The sequence below is a fragment of the Enoplosus armatus genome, chromosome 18 (assembly GCF_043641665.1).
Source record: "Enoplosus armatus isolate fEnoArm2 chromosome 18, fEnoArm2.hap1, whole genome shotgun sequence".
Taxonomy (NCBI): domain Eukaryota; kingdom Metazoa; phylum Chordata; class Actinopteri; order Centrarchiformes; family Enoplosidae; genus Enoplosus; species Enoplosus armatus.
The window spans coordinates 7,325,008-7,343,152 of NC_092197.1; the positions used below are offsets into that span (position 1 = coordinate 7,325,008).

At 39.3% G+C, this 18,145-nt stretch overlaps 1 protein-coding gene across 1 annotated transcript in view; it reads left to right on the forward strand.

Annotated features, from left to right (window-relative positions):
* The window catches only part of ccbe1 (collagen and calcium binding EGF domains 1), a 32,124-nt gene extending 13,979 nt beyond the window's left edge, over positions 1 to 18,145 (forward strand). Inside the window, exons 4-12 of the mRNA XM_070924997.1 lie at positions 8,034 to 8,086; positions 8,315 to 8,449; positions 9,182 to 9,319; positions 10,461 to 10,570; positions 11,972 to 12,080; positions 12,412 to 12,542; positions 14,169 to 14,204; positions 17,183 to 17,218; positions 17,687 to 18,145. Coding sequence (XP_070781098.1) covers positions 8,034 to 8,086; positions 8,315 to 8,449; positions 9,182 to 9,319; positions 10,461 to 10,570; positions 11,972 to 12,080; positions 12,412 to 12,542; positions 14,169 to 14,204; positions 17,183 to 17,218; positions 17,687 to 17,962 — 1,024 coding nt within the window. The 3' untranslated portion in view covers positions 17,963 to 18,145. The remainder of the gene's footprint in view (positions 1 to 8,033; positions 8,087 to 8,314; positions 8,450 to 9,181; positions 9,320 to 10,460; positions 10,571 to 11,971; positions 12,081 to 12,411; positions 12,543 to 14,168; positions 14,205 to 17,182; positions 17,219 to 17,686) is intronic.

Consider the following 18,145-nt stretch of genomic DNA (forward strand, 5'->3'; position numbering starts at 1 on the left):
TATTGCGATTTTAACTAATTTACTATCACTATTAAATTAAATTAAATTAAATAATCTCTAATAATCTACACCCTACTATGCATTTGGAGCTGTTTCTGGTGGAGCGGCATATCCTCCTGCTGAGTCCCATTAATCAGCACAAGTGACGAGTGAATTTTAAATCCTTAATTGCAAACCAGTTTGCAGTCTCTTGTCCATGGATCTGACACCCTGCATCTCCGTTCTCCGTATGCTCCCCAAAACTATGCCAACTAGCCCATTCCACTCGTCTCTTTACAATTTCAGCTCTTGCATGAAGCTGAGTTGTTGTTGGACCCCTCAGTCTATGAAATGTCCCTTTAGTCTTCACGCCGAGTTATACTGCTAAGTGATTTGGGGTCAAACAAATGCTGCGACTCTCGTCTGTAATGGCCTTCCTCCAACAGGCAGATATCAGCTTGTGGAAAAACATCTCTCTAACATCGTTTAGCTTTTTATAGTATCTCCAAACAATTGTCTGTAATTACATTATAATTACTAACAATAATGGGACAGAATATAGCATAGCTGAAGTAATAGCAACATGTTTGAAAGAGGAATGTTAGTGCATTAAAATTCGGGGCTAAAAGGCTGCCAGTATAGAGAAAATAATGGTGTGCAACAATCCCTGATGTCTGAGTTCTTCCTTTTGTGAGGGTAGTATTTTTAGCAAAATAAATGACCTTTCAAAGAGTGGTGTTTTTTTTCAGTCTGACCGTTTGGAAAACACAAAGGTATCCAGGCATTTTGAAGACGTAGTCTCTGTGCTTTGTGTTTTTATGTGTTCCTATAAACCCGTTCTCTTCGGGGGTTGTTTTTTTGGGATATGTCACTGGCAGGAGTAACTGTCCCTCTTAATATACTGTAGTTTTGTCTAGATCTGGATAAGTAATGTGTTGCTTAACTTTGTCTCCTGTTTGTCATGACGACCAGTGTGTGCTTACAGAAATAGGACGCATTTTGACATGATGAAGTTTTATTTCTAAATGACATAATGTGAATCTTCAGAACAAACATCCAAACCAGGAGGCCTTACAAGCTGCAGTGCAAACCTTTGTTCATTTGTTTATATTGCACTTTGGTGACCCTGAAGCTGTAGAGAGGGAGTCTGAAGTTTGTGTGTGTGTGTGTGTGTGTGTGTGTGTGTGTGTGTGTGTGTGTGTGTGTGTGTGTGTGTTAGCATGCCTATTTGTCTGCATGTGTTTCTAAGCATAGCTGAGAGGGTTTATATGAAAGTGACAGCATTTAAACTGCCTTAAATATAACAAACAATATCAAATATCCTGTGAATGTCTTCCTTTTTTTTTTAGGTTGTAGTACATGCAAGTCATGGAATGACAAATCCATTATGACCAAAAGAAGAGGAGATAGATCACTTTGTTGAATATAAAGTTTCACTTCCTGTTATCAAAAGTGGACTTTTTGGTTTCCTACTCGTTTTTTGCTTTGGTAATATTCATCTGAAATTTTGACTGGAGTGCCTTTAACTTGTCTGTTTTAGTTATAATGTTTTGAAAACACAACAACTCTTTGGAATACAAGACTGCAGGTATAATAAGGCAACTATGTGCATAAAGATATCCCAGCATCGTATTATGCTATCCCAACTAGAGCAGCAACAGCAGTTATTCTTATTATCGATTCATCTGCCATTTATTTTCACAAATACTCCCAAATTCTCTCGTTTTGTCCGACCAACTGTCCAAAACCCAATAATTTTCAGTTTACTATCATAGAAGACTAAGAGGATCAGGTAAAGTATACAAAAGAAATTCTACTTCAAGATAAGGATTCATATCAATTTTATCTGTCTGTGACACATTTTTGGAATTTCTTTACTGTATTACTTTACCAGCATGAAAGTACTGACAAATGAAACATAGCTAGAGTGTAGCGTCAGAACTATTTTGAAAGTAGTCTTTTTTTGACAGCCGAGTGAGTTGTGATACATGTAAGGTGACAGTAGCACTTATACATTTGACTTTGAGTCTGCAACAGAGGATAACAAGTGATCCTGCAGTGTAGAGTTGAGAGTGAATGGAGCAGCTAAAAAGAGAGGGAGAATTCAGGATTTCATCTGGATTAGCTGAAGGAACTGCAGCAGTCCAGACAAGAGACTGAAGATTGAAAAAAGAATTTGGGCAGAGTTGTTGTTGATGAGGAAACGTCTGATTTAACACATGGTTTTTTGCAAACATACTGAAAGGATTGTGCCTTTGTTGCAGGTTTTGCACAAGAGTCAGTTGACTAAGACTCACACCAAAAGCTTGGCAGTGTAAACAGGATGTCAATAATGCCATCTTGTAGAGGGCACGTTCTGAGACTAAGTCTAATTTGGCTGGCAGATAGTGGAATGTTTTAAGAAGGCCAAACAGTGATGTTAAGGGAGAGGAGAAGAAGGAGCAAAGTCTGAGCTATGAAGGACTCGAGGATAGACTAAAGAGTCCATAGACACTGATTACTGGATATGGAGTCAGATCTCTGGGGAAAATTGATGGTAATGAGAAGCAGCTTGTGGACAGCAACTTGTGATTATTTGAGTAATTTTGTCAGCTTTTTTGTTTGTTTGCTTTTTTCAGTTATGTACTGTTATCTAAGGGGTACGTGCGTCTTTCTGTTTCTCATATAGGCTACTTTTGTTTAGTACCAGGAAGAAGTGAAGAAAAAAGTAAAACAAATCCTCAAACTTGATTGAAATTGACAAAAGGATTTTATGTTGTACTCAGCTAATGATGTCTTACCCACATATCTGTCAATACTTTTTTGGATTAGTCATTTAGTCTATAAAATGTCTAAAAACAGTGAAAAATGCCAATCAGAGCTTTTGTCTGAATTTATAATGATACACAACAGAGACAATTCCTCACATTTGAGAAGCTGGAACCAGAAAATGTTTGACATGTCTGTTTAAAACAATGGGGATCATTATTTTTTCAAAATCATTGAATTATTAACTCATTAGTGTTTCTTTTTTGTCACACTGAATCCACACCATTCAGCATGAGCAGGCTAATCAGCAGCGTTGTGTCCTCTCCACCGCGACAAACATCTTCTCTTGAGTGGAATGCAGACATGTTATTGTATATCACTGGCAGCAATGTTAGACAAATAAGCCTCCACTGAGCAGACTGCGTGTGTTGTCTCACAGCTGTGTGTGTGTTTGTGTGTGTGATACCCTTTAGTTTTGTAATTGTTATCACTGTTAGAGAGAAGAGCATGCTGGGATGTGATGAAGTGGGCCCCTCATCTGAAGGTGCATGTATGCTTCTTTGTCTTATTCATCCTTCGGCTCATACTGTAGTTGCTTCCACTGTAACTCGTGTGTCGGTGTGAATAAGTGTGTTTCATTACAAGAAAAAGCCAGGCCAGGCTGGTCCACCATGTTGGTTCAGGGGAGGTCCACTGTTTATAAGGTAATTAGAGTGCTTATGGTTCACCCCGGGTAACTGAGGTCAGACTAATCTATGTCTAGATTTCAGGGGGGGCCCTGTAAAATGATATGGATCACTGGCAAAATGAAATAACATTTAGGTGAAAAAAGGCACAGGTGACAAAACAATCAGATCGTCTGTGATGTCCTGCTCATTCTGAACAAGTGCAGGACTCACAGTGTAGTGTGTCTGAAGTCAAATGTCAGTCAACAAGCTGGTATTGTGTGTGTGTGTGTGTGTGTGTGTGTGTGTGTGTGTGTGTGTGTGGGCGTGTGACTCTGCAAACTCTGCTCATTGATATTCTTGTAGAAAAAAAAAGTGTCATGAATGCATTTGGAATAACTTTTCCCCCTTGTTCTCTCTCATGAATATGAATGAAATCCACATGTGTTTTAACTTTGTTTGCTAATTTGCATGAAGTACATGAGCAACTAACAAGCTTGCACAGGATTGTATTCTTAGCTGTTGTTATGAAAGGTGCTAAGGGCCCTGTGCATCATTACTCAGCATGGTCTTGTTTTGTGTGCTGAATATTATAAAGAGCTTCATGTCCAATTACCCTTGCTTAATTTTTTTGGATAGTAGTTATTCTATGAAATGTTAAAACAAAGAGACATTTGTATCATGCTCTTTGACTGTCCCCTAGCATGTCACTGTGGAGAGGGATTTAGACCTGAGCTGTTTCTGCTGTTCAAATACTGTGAGAGGAGCTGAGGTGGACTGTTAAATAGCTTTTTGAGAATCGATGCCAGATATTGACTCAGACAGTTGTTTAAATGTAGACAAAGCTGTTTGGAAATAATTATTTCCATTTTGATTTAAGCATTAGAGTGCTTTAGCAGAAGCTGGAGTTCACTCACACAATTCATAGACACCATTTTTATAAATTTTAAAAAGAGTTACTTCTTCAAGAGTTAACTTGGCCCTCACCATGGGAAAACATTACAGTTTTACCCCGAGCGACTTAAACACTCACCATTCTGGAAAGGTGTGTTTGGACTGCAGTCACTAATTGCAGGCATAACCATTGCCACAACATGTAATTTGGCAATAATCTCTCTAGGACTTCTAACTGGACAATAACACTTTAAACAAGGCAGTAAAAAACAAATTGAAAACTCCAACTAGAGCACATAGTTACACATTGCTATACATCTGGTATGTGATGAGAATGTTAGTTTCATGTATGAGCAGTTTATCTCTTGAGACCCTCCATATCAAAGACCTGACAGATTTTCCACCCCCAGATTATAAATCATGTAGTTGGTTTGAGGTTATTTTATTGCTTTAGTGCACTGACCTTCAGCTTAGTATCCATCACCAAGAGTCTTTACTAGGCATGTTGTTTTAACTCGTAGACAGGTCATATCATTACCATCTCTGTTCTGGGTGTCTACCTCTCCCGGTCTGCCTGTTTTCATGTCCACGTGTCAAAATATAAAAGGTTATCAAAGGAACAACATAAGAAATCAACATTTTAAATTAAATCAAGTTGTGTAAATGGAAAATGCCAGATAATACTGTTTATAATTTAAAAGTGTTTTAATCTGCAAAGTAACTCAATATAACTTTTAGACTTGTTTATTTAATGATATAATGAGAGAAAGTATAATATGGTAGAATATATAGGGCTAATAAGCATTTCCCGAATGGTAATTTAATAAAGATACAGTTGAGTAAAAATGAACAACACAGATATGGATCCAGTTTCCATGGGATGCTGTCGCCTCTTTCATGATCTTCTGGAGACGGACATAGATGTTTGTTTTCTCATGATTGTTCAAGTAACCCTGGTTATTTTGCTAAGCTGGTTATTTGCTGTAAGTGCCTCCTGCCCTCATGGGGATGTTATTATGACATGAAATATTGGGTCACACAGGAAACCATCCTCAGATCAGCTCTCTCAGGGTGTCCAAGCTGTAGCCTCCTCCACACACAAACGCCACAGCATACGCTGAAATGCACTTAACTTGCACAAATTGACAGTTTGGCATGCGCTGGTACATTTGACAGTACATTTATCTTTGCCTAAAATAAAAACATGCAGTACTTCCATGCTTAATAGATATCCTACATATATAAAGCAACAATTTAGGGTGTTCCATCAACTAACTTTAGCAAACTACCATACAGAACATAAATAACAAACATACTAAAGAGTTTCATGAACAAGACTTAGAGTCTACAGCCATGCTATCATCTCTGTGAGGCTATACAATGGAGCTTTGAGCTAAATGCCAACGTATACTTACTAACATGCAAAGATAATGTTAACATGCTGATGTTTAATGTATACCATGTTAACCATCTTTGTTTAGCGTGTGAGCATGCTGACACTTGCTAGCACTGAGCACAAAGTATAGCTGAAGTTTACAGTGCGTTAACATGTTACAGCTAAAGAGGCTACGCACAAAGCTACGCTGTAGCTGATGTATGCTTCTCGTGAAACACACTTAAGCACAAAAACTCCCAAAAGCACTACACGTGGCTTGCTCGCACCTCATGGACAACCTCCTGATTGGTCATTGTTCCTCTTCTACAATAACCACATCTGCAGGAGCAGCAGCATTGAGTGTCAGCAAAGACTTGAGATGAGGTTAATATTCTTCAGTGGGAGCCTCAAGTGCAGTGAAAGAGGTTCTTATGGGCCCTCTTTAGGTAGTAAATATTCAGTTGTGTGACTGAATAAGTACTTGGCTGCTCTGTATATCCTGCACCAATGAAAATGACTGTAAATGCAGTCGACTGTAGACGGTAGACTCATTGGATTGCAGTAGTGCAGAGTCAGTGATTTACTTTGTTTTACCAGGATTATATTTCTGTGATGATGTTATTGCAAAAAGCTTAGCCTTTTTATGGATGGGTCACTTGATCCATAAATAGATTTTGAAGTAGCAAATGGAAAATCTTACTGTAATGAGATGAGAAACTGAAAATAAGAGGTCATTGGTTTCAAAATGTATTACTGTTATATACCCTCATTCTATTCCAAGTCTTTATGGGCCATTTAATCTGAAATTTGTCAGATAACATATTCAGCTTTTCTAACACTTCTACAACATTCCCCCAAATAATTGTATCATGTGCATCTCTTTATTTCTCCTAAGGTGTAGTGTTTAGGAGCAAGACAGACAGTAGACACAGTTTTAAGCCACAGTAGCAGCATAGCTTTAGGGACAGCAATGTTTGTTGGTCAGTCCACTGCTTTGGTCCAGACTGAAATATCTCAGCAACTATTGGATATATTTCCATGACATTTTTTACAGAGATTCATGGTCCTACTGACTTTGTTGATCCCCTGACTTTTCCTCTAGCACCTCTATGAGGTTGACATTTGTGATTTGCAATACTTTGGTTTATGACCAAATACCTGCAAAGCTAATGACATTCACATCTGCCCCATGATGTGTTAAACGCTTATTAGCAAATGGTAGCATGCTGACACACTAAACCAAGATGGTTAATATGGTAAACATTATACCTGCTAAACAGCACTGTCATAGCACTATGCATGCTGGCATTCAGCCTCACAGAGCCGCTAGCATAGCTGTTGAGTCTTGTTTTCTTATGGGTAATCTGTTTGAGCACAGCTGAATCTTGTTATATAAAATAAATCAATAAAAGATCGATTGTGTTTGAATGCAGGTGAGCAGAGGAGGGAGAGCTTTCATTATATAAAATTACTAGACAGGCCCATAGGAATATCCCTATCATCATAACTGCTCCTGAATAAAAGCTGTAAAACATTAAGAGTAATCTTTTTTCAGTACCACTATCAAAGTAAGTGCGACTGCACCATATTGCCATGACTTCATGGTGTCATTTGATTTTTTTATCACTTCCTGTTTGAAAGTAACACCTGGTAGCACTTTTCCTTAGAGCTGAGTGTGAGGGAGGGATGAATATTACCTCATGATGATGTGACTTGTGCTGATAAAATATTGCAACAATATGTTATTATGGAGATGGTATAATAAAACTTAACACAGATGTGGGAAGGAATGATGCAACAGAGCAGATATCATAGGAAATCTCATTAGTTTGTTGCTTTACATTGTCTCATCAAGTTGTTTTCTCAGGTAAACTATTTGGATAAGGAGTGATTCTATTTATCATGGCCTCTATAAAATCACAAAATCTGCGTACTGATGTATGGATTAGAAAGTATACAAGTGAGCAGGAAAAGAAATATTTTAAACATAAATAAGAAACACCACTCAGTCAGCATAGTCAACCCAACAGGGGATTTTAACTGTCATTCAGAGAAGTGTCATCATCAGACAGGAACGAACACGCAACAGCAGGCCAGACACAGCAATGAGACCTGCAGACAGCAGTCTGTGTGTGTGTGCGTGTGTGTGTGTGTGTGTGTGTGTAGTCTGGCCAATCTTCATGAAGATGTTTCCTACATTAACAAACACAATTGTAAAAACAGACTGAATCACAACTCAATCTGCAGATCCTTATTAATGTTACATGTCAAGCATTATGCACATTATAATATGGAAATATGGGACCTATTATGTGATTGTAAAGTATTTTGGATTTGTTTTCTTATATGCATGTCCATTTCATATTTTACAGGAAGAAATGTTGCAAGGGCTTCAAGTTTGTGTTGGGCCAGTGCATTCCTGAAGGTACAGAAAACTGTAGTCTGTCTTGTGCATTTGATATTTTTTGGAATTCTCTCCCATCATGTCCCACAAGGTCTTTAGTCCTTCAATGCACTTCACCGAACTTTCTCTTGTTTTAACCTCACTGAATGTTTAATCACCCATGACAGGCATATACTGTAGATGGATAGGAGATTCCCTCTTGAGTGTTCTTGTATTCACACTGATAAAATGCATCATTTATTTCTGCAGACTATGATGTGTGTGCTGGCGCCCCCTGTGAGCAACAGTGTACTGACCATTTTGGTCGAGTGGTGTGCACCTGTTATCCCGGCTACCGCTACGACCGTGAGCGCCACAGACACCGAGAGAAACCCTACTGTCTGGGTGAGACCTTGTGCAACAACACATCAAGATAATTCCTCTTTAAAAACAAGGAGATGCTTTACATTCTCATATTTATAACGGGTGAAAGTGTTAGAAGGCACGTGCGCTCTTTCTTTTAGATCAATTTTAAAAAATAGTCTATCTTACCGCAATTCTGCAGGACAAGAAGTCTTTAACGGCTTAGTCTGGTGAAATCTGAGCTTGGCAAAAAGCCTTTAAAGGTTTTGCTCTACTCAGATGGAATAAATTGCAGCAACACAGAATGTGAAATTGGATCGCCTGATTTCTTTTGCTTGTTTTGAAATATTAATTGAGTCCCGCATACATTGTACAGTACACTGCAATAAGTAAATCTAAGTGATTGAAGATCATTTTAGGTTTAATTTGGCTTTTAATCCATGCATGTCTTTTTTACGTTATCATCCTTTTTATCCTTGTTTTATTTAATCTGAATTGAATTACCCTGCATACAGTGCATAACGGTTACATTAATGAATAAATATGTATTATACATGTATATATATCACAGTGTCAATTACATCTTATATGTAGAATATATAATGAATCTTTTTGCCAAATGCTGCAGTTGATTTTCATACACTCCAATCATACCAATCTATCATTTGTTTTTTGATGGTTGTAACAGAAAACAAAAGTTATTTTATAGACATGGTCTTTTTTTAATTTGCTTGCTGTCCCTTCTCTATCTTTGCCTGTCTCTGCAACATGTAGACATCGACGAATGTGCTGACAAAAACATGACTGCATGCTCTCAGATCTGCCTCAATTCTGTGGGGAGCTACAGGTGTGAGTGTGAGAAAGGCTATTTCCTGGAAGAAGATGGGAAAACATGCACGAAGGGGGAGAGAGGTGAGAATAGTATTTTTACTCACACATTTTCTCTTTTTTTAAGGGCTCATCTGACTGTGATGTGGAGGTGAACACACATTGTTATTTGGGGGGTGTGTGTGTGTGTGTGTGTGTGTGTGTATGTGTGGGAGAGAGGAAGAGATGGGGGTACTACAAACATAGACACCTGGTAGTCATTACACATCCCGGCTCTTTGTGCATGTCAGAACAGTTCTGTCTCTCAAATATACCACTGCCCCCGTGACTCTTGGTCTTTTCTGATTTGCTGGATGCATTTGAGGAAAACATCACAAAATGTTCAGGCAATAATAAAGTCATTTTTTGACCCAGATTCAGTTGCCAGTGAAGCGGTCAGGGGCTGCAGATTTGCTACTTCCTCCCCTGAGTTTATCTTCCATTACCTACTAAAACATTTCAGGAGAAGACATTGAAACACTATGATACATGTAGTCATGCTCCTGCTTTATGTCCTGCTGCTTTGTAACATAGTGGGGAAAATAGTGTCCAGACATTTTCACTCATCCATGAAGTATATGAATTAGCCTGTACTTTTCGTGTTGTTTTTTCTCTTTACAGGAATGTGCAAGCTCATTGCTTAAACTTCAATGTTTTGATGTAGTTTCTGAATAAAGAGTGGTTAATTTTAGAATTGTATAAAGAAATGTCCTCAGTGCCCCATCTTTTTGCATGGAATATGGAGATATGAAATTATATTGCATTGTTTTACCTCCTGCAGAGCCAGTAGTCAGACATTAGTTCTGCACTAGTCTTCCCCGAGGCTCTGACACATTTACTGGACCCCCTTCCCCCTTGTCTAAGTCAAGGATTTTAAGTGACCCACCACACTCAGGTCTCACAAATGACAGCGTTACAGACTTATCCTGCACTGAATAAGTCACTCATCACCCTAAACAGACAGTTAGCTCACACAGTCAATTATTAATTACAGAAATAGTTTAATTAATCTTGTTTCTTTTAATAGGATTGCTTCATCACACTATATAAGTAAGCAAAGACATACAAATCATGCTAAATCTGCCCACATATTTCGTAAAGAAGGTGATATTGTTTTTCCTTTTCCTTTTCTGAAAGAAGCATTTTCTGATAACTTCTGTGAAATATTTATTTTCCCAATTCCCAGCAGTGCATCTCTTTGAGAAGTCTGACAATGTGATGAATGCTGGAACTTGCTCAGCCACATGTGACGATTTTCTCCAGATCAAGATGTCAGTCCTGCAGCTTAAACAGAAGGTAAGGGTCAGATCATAATAACATTTCTATCTTACGACCATAAAATTGAACCTACGCAATTTACCTGTAACACTACACTATTTTTATCTTTAAATCATAATCCTGCATCCTGTAACTATTTCTGGTATTCTATGGTTGACTGCAGAAAGGCCCCAGTGGGCATTAAACACACCTTCTTGACTCAGCAGAATATAAATATGTGCAGTACGGCTCTGTTTCTTTATCACCACCTAAAGATCTTGCTTTATCTCCAAGGAGTCCATACCTGAAAGTATTTCAGAAACAACAGCATGCAGACTTTTTACAACTTCCTTGACATTTATTTAAGCACTTTATTTCCTAATAAAAAAAAATGTCTGAAAAAACTTCCTTCTCTGTTGCTGGTAGATTTCTTCGTCCATAAGAGGGCAATTTGTGGGGTTACATTTCCCTCTGTGTAATCACAGGCGTCTGAATCTATCTGAGCACGAGTCTGTCAACAGTGGCACTCAACACCCTCGACTGTAACACGTTATATATTGCTCCCAGCTGTGTGGTCTAGGTGCTCCTGCAGCTATACGATTCTTTTTTCTTAATGTCAATATATTAAGAAAACAAAATGACTGTGCTTAATGTTTATTATTACAGTATCTAAGAAAGTATATTCTCATTTATTCATATCATGGGAAGGTCAGAGTATGAGTTTAGGATCACACTGTGGTTCAAACACCTGTGCTCAAGGTCACAGGCTACAGTCTTGCATAATGCTCACTGATCAGCAGGTGAACCACGACCTCGCTCAGTGTGTGTGTGTGTGTGTGTGTGTTTGGGACATATGCTTATACGTCTGTGCGCATGAATTCTGATTTGCGGGCCCTTGCAGCATAGCGAGGTCTTTCACGTGTTTCCCTCTGGGATTGCCAGATCCACATGATGTTATACAGAGATCAAAGATAACTTTTCCCAAGGATGCCACTTAGCATACAGAGCAGGAACTCTCCTGGTCTTGCTGAATAATGCAGAGGGGTTGCCTGGCCCTCCATCTGTCTGGGTTACAGCTTGTAACGTGCTGCAGATGGAAGATCAGCTTTCATCTTAGGCAGGGGATATAATTTTAACATAATCTTACTTGAAGTTGGCCCTTCAGTGTGTAATTTTCCTGTCCTGTTTGACAGAGCAGGACTTTATGAATCATTGTATGTTAAACCATTTTAGGAATGATGACCAAATGACAAAATTGTGCAGTTACGCATTTGGATGTTTGACATTTCAAATGAAGGGAAAAAAGACTTTCATCCCATGAGAGAATATGTATTTTCATTTGCTATGTCCTTTATTTGATATATCATTCATTCAATTATTTGTAGTTGACGTCTCATTGACCTATGCATACACTCATTCTTTTCTGCATCATTATTCAAGATGGCCATGCTGTCAAACAGCGCTGACGTCCCTGAGCAGATGACCAGTGAGAAAATCCTGACGTCGCCCATATTTTTACCAGGGCCTCCAGGTCTCCCTGGTCCTCCAGGTAAAACACATGAAGCTAGAAATAATAAAACAGTGTCAGACTCTGCATAAGGAAACTGGCCTGCATTCAGCAGGGATAGTATGAAGCACTAAACACAAAGTACAGCTGAGGTTGATGGGAATGTTTTGCAGATCTTTGGTCATAAAGTATTGGACACAATAAAATTTTGACCTGATGATGGGGATCACAAAGTTATTACAATTCATCACAAGGGGGGCATGAATTTCTGCACCAGGTTTCATAGTAATCTGTCCATATTCTGTATCTGATGTTTTGTGATCAGTTGTCTTTAGTTCACTAATATCAGTCTGGATTGTTTTAGGAGATCCAGGACCAGAGGGCCCTCCAGGTCTTACAGGACTGTTAGGGTCCTCTGGGCCTCCTGGTCCCAGGGGCTTGATGGGACCCATTGGACCCACACCAGACCTGTCCCACATCAAACGGGGCCCCCGAGGACCCGTGGTCAGTTAATACATACCTTACCTTTTTCCACAGTCATTATAAATAATTGTGTTTTAATCAAATTGACCAAACTCTGGCCACACAAAGTTCATCCCAGAAAAAATAGATCTTTACCTTTACTCAGAATTGTATATACAATTGAATTTGTCATATTCCTCATATTTAACAGCAAAGGCCACACACTCATACACAAAGTATGAGTGTGTGTGTGTGTTCTGACTGTGACCTTCACTGCTTTGAGTAATTCTTGGATACAGTCCACCAGTCTCTTACATCTATCTTTGCCTTTGTTTTCTGTTGGCTCAGTTCCACACTTCTGGTTTGTGTCGTACAGCAGAATTACTAAATGAATCTGGATGACAGCACTGAATGCAGTAAATCCTGGACAAGCTCTTTTCACTTAAGTCTGTGTTGCAGATTTTATGGGATTCCACGTTTTACTCACCAAAATGATTCAGATAATTTAGTAATCTACCATTGTGAGACAGGGGGGTTATGGTTGATTTATCTTCATGAACGGAGCATGAGTATGGACGTCGTCTCTTGTGTTTCAACTGACACACTTCAGAGACATAAAAACCCCCTCCTTGAAGAAACCCACACTTTTGCAAGGTGAGAAAGGATGACACATGGTGATGGCAATAACAACAGAGAAAGCTGATTCCATTTACAGCTTTGGTTGTTTTCTTTGGCTCACTGTGTTTTTGTGCAGCACTCAGTCTTGACAGGGAGTGTGAACCCTCCGTGTTAAAGTGTGGGATCTGAATCAAGAATGTGCAGGATGTGGACATAGAGACATATTTCTATTTTTTAAAGCTTACGTATTTATGCAATTCTCGTTATTGATAAATCAGACTTATCAACACCTGCAATCAGTCATATCACAAGCTACATGATGCCAAACCAAGAAGTCTGGAACACTGAAAGTGATCTATTACTTTGTGTGTGTGTGTGTGTGTGTGTGTGTGTGTGTGTGTGTGTGTGTGTGTGTGTGTGTTTTAATGCAGGACCCTTTATATTTATGGCCTGTTAATACATTTAATCAGTATACATGCTGGTGAGGTCTGACTAAAAGGGAGTTGTCCCTCTCTCCACACAAAAACCTGATTAGATTCTGAGCACAATGAGGTTTGGCCACCAGGTCACATGTTTTTGACGGCATGTCTCGGTTTCAGAGATGATAAATGTGGTATAGTGTGTGACTCACAGGCTTGGTACTGATGTGAATATTGGCCCTACTCCCTACACAATGTCTTCACACCTTTTTAAAGATGATTATCCCAGGAAAGAGATCAAAGCGCTCCCTGCCATCGAGCTGAAGTCACTCACAAATGGCCTGGAGGCAGCCACAAAGTTAATCTTGCATAATCGATGTTGGAGCTCGATAAAGATGTCAGTTCTGAGTTTAAAAAGATTTAGAACGAATTAGTTATCTGTGAAAGTAGTGAATTAAACATTAACACATTTCTGTTTGGGTGCAAGGCAGGGACAAACCATCAGATAGATAGCCACATGCAAAGTCACATTTATGAACTTTACAGTATCAAGTCCAACTGACTTGTATGTGTTTGGAATGTGAAAGGAAACTGACATAAACATGCAAATGTGATTTTTTTCATTTAACAGGGGCCTCCAGGAGCACCTGGAAAAGATGGCCTAAAGGTGAGGTCAGATGCTGTTTTGTCACCTAATTTTGTCCTATCTGTGTATTTTTTTTTAAACTTTTGTATATAACTTTTATATAAGAGGCAACTATTCTAGACAAGAGTCTCCTTTTCAATTGCACATTGTAGAACAGTTGTCCAGCACAGTGCCCCTCAGGGAGCGGAGTCATTCATGTTGGCAGCAGAATTTGACTCTTGGCTCACTGAACATGGCCTCTCTCAAAGGAAAGATACTAGAAGGTTTCAAAGTACCAACTAGATACTTTTGGATCACCTGCCAACACCATGTCTTTTAAAAGATATTTCCCAATAGCTAGATTGTTTCTCAACTTCACCAGATTTATATGGGGTGAAAACCGCAAGGCAGGTGTCAGGATTCTCACAAATCCTCAGCTGGATGCTGCACAGGCTGAGTTTGTCCCTGCAGATGGTAGGATTACTGCAAGTTGCTACAAGTTCAGAGAGGAAAACTGGTGTGCCTAACAGCAATTATACCTAAAAGCTCTCGTTGGGAATTATTGGAAAGACCAAAGGAGCACGATTTGGTGGAATAGTAGCCATTTATAGGTTCAAATAAATGCACTTTGTACAAGAGCATCTTGGGCCAAACTTGGACAGTCTTGTAGTTGCTTAATCAGACGTGAGATTACACATTCTACCAGAGAATCACTATTTGTTTAGAGTGATATCATCTATTATAAGCAAGATTTCTCTCACCTGCAAACAAGTTTCTACTGCAACCTGAGTCAGAATTGACCTAGTTCACAAGGAGCTGAGGCCAACAGCTAGTCTGTTCAAGTAGCAACCCAGTATCTTCTTCCATCAGTGGGAAGACTCTGGATACCTCCGGGGTGTTGCGGTTGTCTGGAATATCACATGGATTTTGTGAACAGTGCCTTTGGATTGGCTGAAGGGAGGTAGTCACCATCTTTCAAAAGGCTAACTGGAATGCTTTTCTCTGCTGTTGCTCCCCAGGAAGCCTGAGGCTAAGTGTTAAAAAAGAGACTGCAACAGATGGTTAAGCCTCAGATTAAGGAGGCACAATGCAGATTCCACCCTGGCTGCAGTGAGATTTGTGTTTGCATTTTACACATTTTTTTTTGTATAAAACCAGATTTACTCGCCTCTCTCATTTTGTAATATTCCTGAAAAGAAAATCAAAGAGCAGCTGAGGTCAGGTATCTTTGCTGTTTGCAGATGATGCCTTGTGCTTTGGAGCAGTTGCAGCTGAGTTGGTGAGACTCCACTCTCTTTAAGATGGGGAGTACACACTCGCCTCAAATGGAGATGTTTAGCTGTTATTTTCCTTAATGAAGATAAATCAAATATGAACATCACTTGAGACTGTGACAACAATGGTGGCACAAAGATGAGCTACAAAGTCTATTGAAAATAAGAGCCAACTTCCTGTCCATCTTTGATATGACGGTAGATTGGTTGTGCAGTGAGAGTGGTAAGGTTTCCCTCAGTGCCAAGGCTGACTTTCAATGGGAATTTGAAGCTCTGTGATTCAGTAGGATGTCAGAATCAACTTAGAGTGGGAGCAGCCAGTGGAGTTAGTTCAGGCAGCTAATATATGGCAGACTTGGAGACATTATCAGATCTAAAAGTGATTGTGATTGGACAGGAATCTGGTTTTGATAACCTAGAATTTAAATCATTCTTAGGGGATGAGATTGGCAACCTGTGGCTAGTTATAGCTGATTGATTTTACAGCATTCATTTTTCTAAATAATATAATATAATAATGATTCAAGAATGACCAGTCATCCATGTCACACTGAAGAGAAGTACGAGGTGTAAAAGCTGAAGAGATGGTCTTGTTATACCCGTAACACTGTTTGCTTAGCTTGTGGATCACGTATGGAACAACTTAGGTGCATCTCCCTTATTGACATAGTACGTTGGTATTCTTTCAGTACAGCTGGGATGTTTGTGTGGATAGATTGGAGGTTGATGGTAATCTGTATCTCTGAGTAACAAATCCAAACCATCTGCCAAAACACTCACAGCCCCAGTGTGACCCTGAGCCTGGCTAACAACCACAGTAGTCAGGTCAATATGTGTGTGTGCTACCGAAGGTCAACAGGCTGCCATGATACTTCACACTCAGACAGTATGTTTAGTATTATATGAACAGCACACACTTTTTATCTGTCACATACACAGGACACAGTTTCATGAATTGTTTTTAGACATTTTGGGAAGTATACATATTTGCTTTCTTGCCGAATGTTAGATGAGAAGATCGATACCACTCTCATGTCTCCGCGATTCAATTACTTTAGCTTAGCATAAAGACAGGATGCAAATGGGAACAGTTATCCTGGCTCTTAAAAAATACACCTACCAGTAATTACCATGTTGTATTGAGTGTGTTCTGTCCGTACACAAAACAAAGTAAAAATGACAAGTTGTGGTTTCACTGGTGTCTGGCTATTTCTCTCGCTGTGCGCTGTGACTGGTTAACAAGAAGTAGTTACAGCTCTTCACGTTGGCGCATGGATTAAATAAACGAGATACAACGTGTTAATTACTGAGCTTTAGAGGTGACAGGTGTATTTTTCGACTTTATAGAGAGCCAGGCTAGCTGTTTCCCCCTGCTTCCAATCTTTTTGCTAAGCTAAGATAATCACCTACCAGCTCCAGTGCCATACTTAACGCACAGACATGAAAGTGCTATCAATCTGCTCATCTAACTCTGGGCAAGAAAGCGAATAAGCTCCCAAAATGTCAAACTATTCCTTTAACTGGCTATGGCAATAATACAAAATCTAAGCTTCCTTTTGTTTGTTTAAAATTATATGCTTCCTTATTCTGAGGCATTTGTGGTCACTCTCATCCTGATCTCAGGTTTCTCTCCCTTCTTCTTCCTCTTTAAAAAAAGTTCCCTAACTAGAATAATATGAATTCTTCTCATGCCTCCCCCCCCACACTGTAATTCATGTAAGCTAAATATTTGCTTTGTTTCCCCAGGGGGATAGAGGAGCTCCTGGGCCTGTCGGACCACCAGTAAGATTCTGGCTATCTATAACGATGCCACACTATTGTAACTTGTTACCATTTTACAGAACAATACAGGTAAACTGAAGCATGACTGAAGAACAGACCACTGTGGAGTCTGGATATTAAACTGCACAGTTAATGACACTGTCAAACTCAAAGTAAATAGTATCCAGTACAGAGTAAGCATTATCCCCTTAGATAAACACTGATGTTGCTAACGTTAACAAATTATGAGAAGAGGCTCAGTAGCCAGTGGCCAGTCCTAAACAGTCCATTGATCAGCTGGATGTCTGTTGGCATAATCTCCTCTGTGGCTTCTGAGTAAATATACGCAGAACAAATGAAATCTTTCCGTCAAATGCAACATTTCGTAAAAAAAAATAAGTAACTTTAATTATATGTCCACACATAATTTGTAAGATGATAAACGAAATGTTTGTTAAATAATTCATTTTTGTTGTACTCGACCCCCAGGGCCCTCCAGGCTCCTTTGACTTCCTGCTTCTGCTGATGGCAGACATCCGTAACGACATCGCTGACCTGCAGAGCAAGGTGTACGGTCGGCCGATGCACTCTCCAGGGGAGGACTTTCCTGCCGTCCCCGACAGCTGGAAGGACAACCAGGACAATGTGGATACAGGCTCAGGTGAGGACTACAAGGAACCTCCACCTCGAACAGGCGGGGGGTCCAAGAGGAACAGGAAGAGGAAACCAGCGCGAGAGAGAACAGACTTTGACTGGAATATTTAAAGAGGGTTTAAATACTAAATGTTGGGGTGTAAATATTGAAATGGTTTGCTTTTTTATTTAAACAGAATGTACTGTGTGCCTTTTTCATCACAGATGTTTATTTTTGTATGGTATTTGAATATTTTTTAACAAAATGAGTAGACTGTGCAAAATGCATGTTTTTTTTTATTTTATATTTTCAGA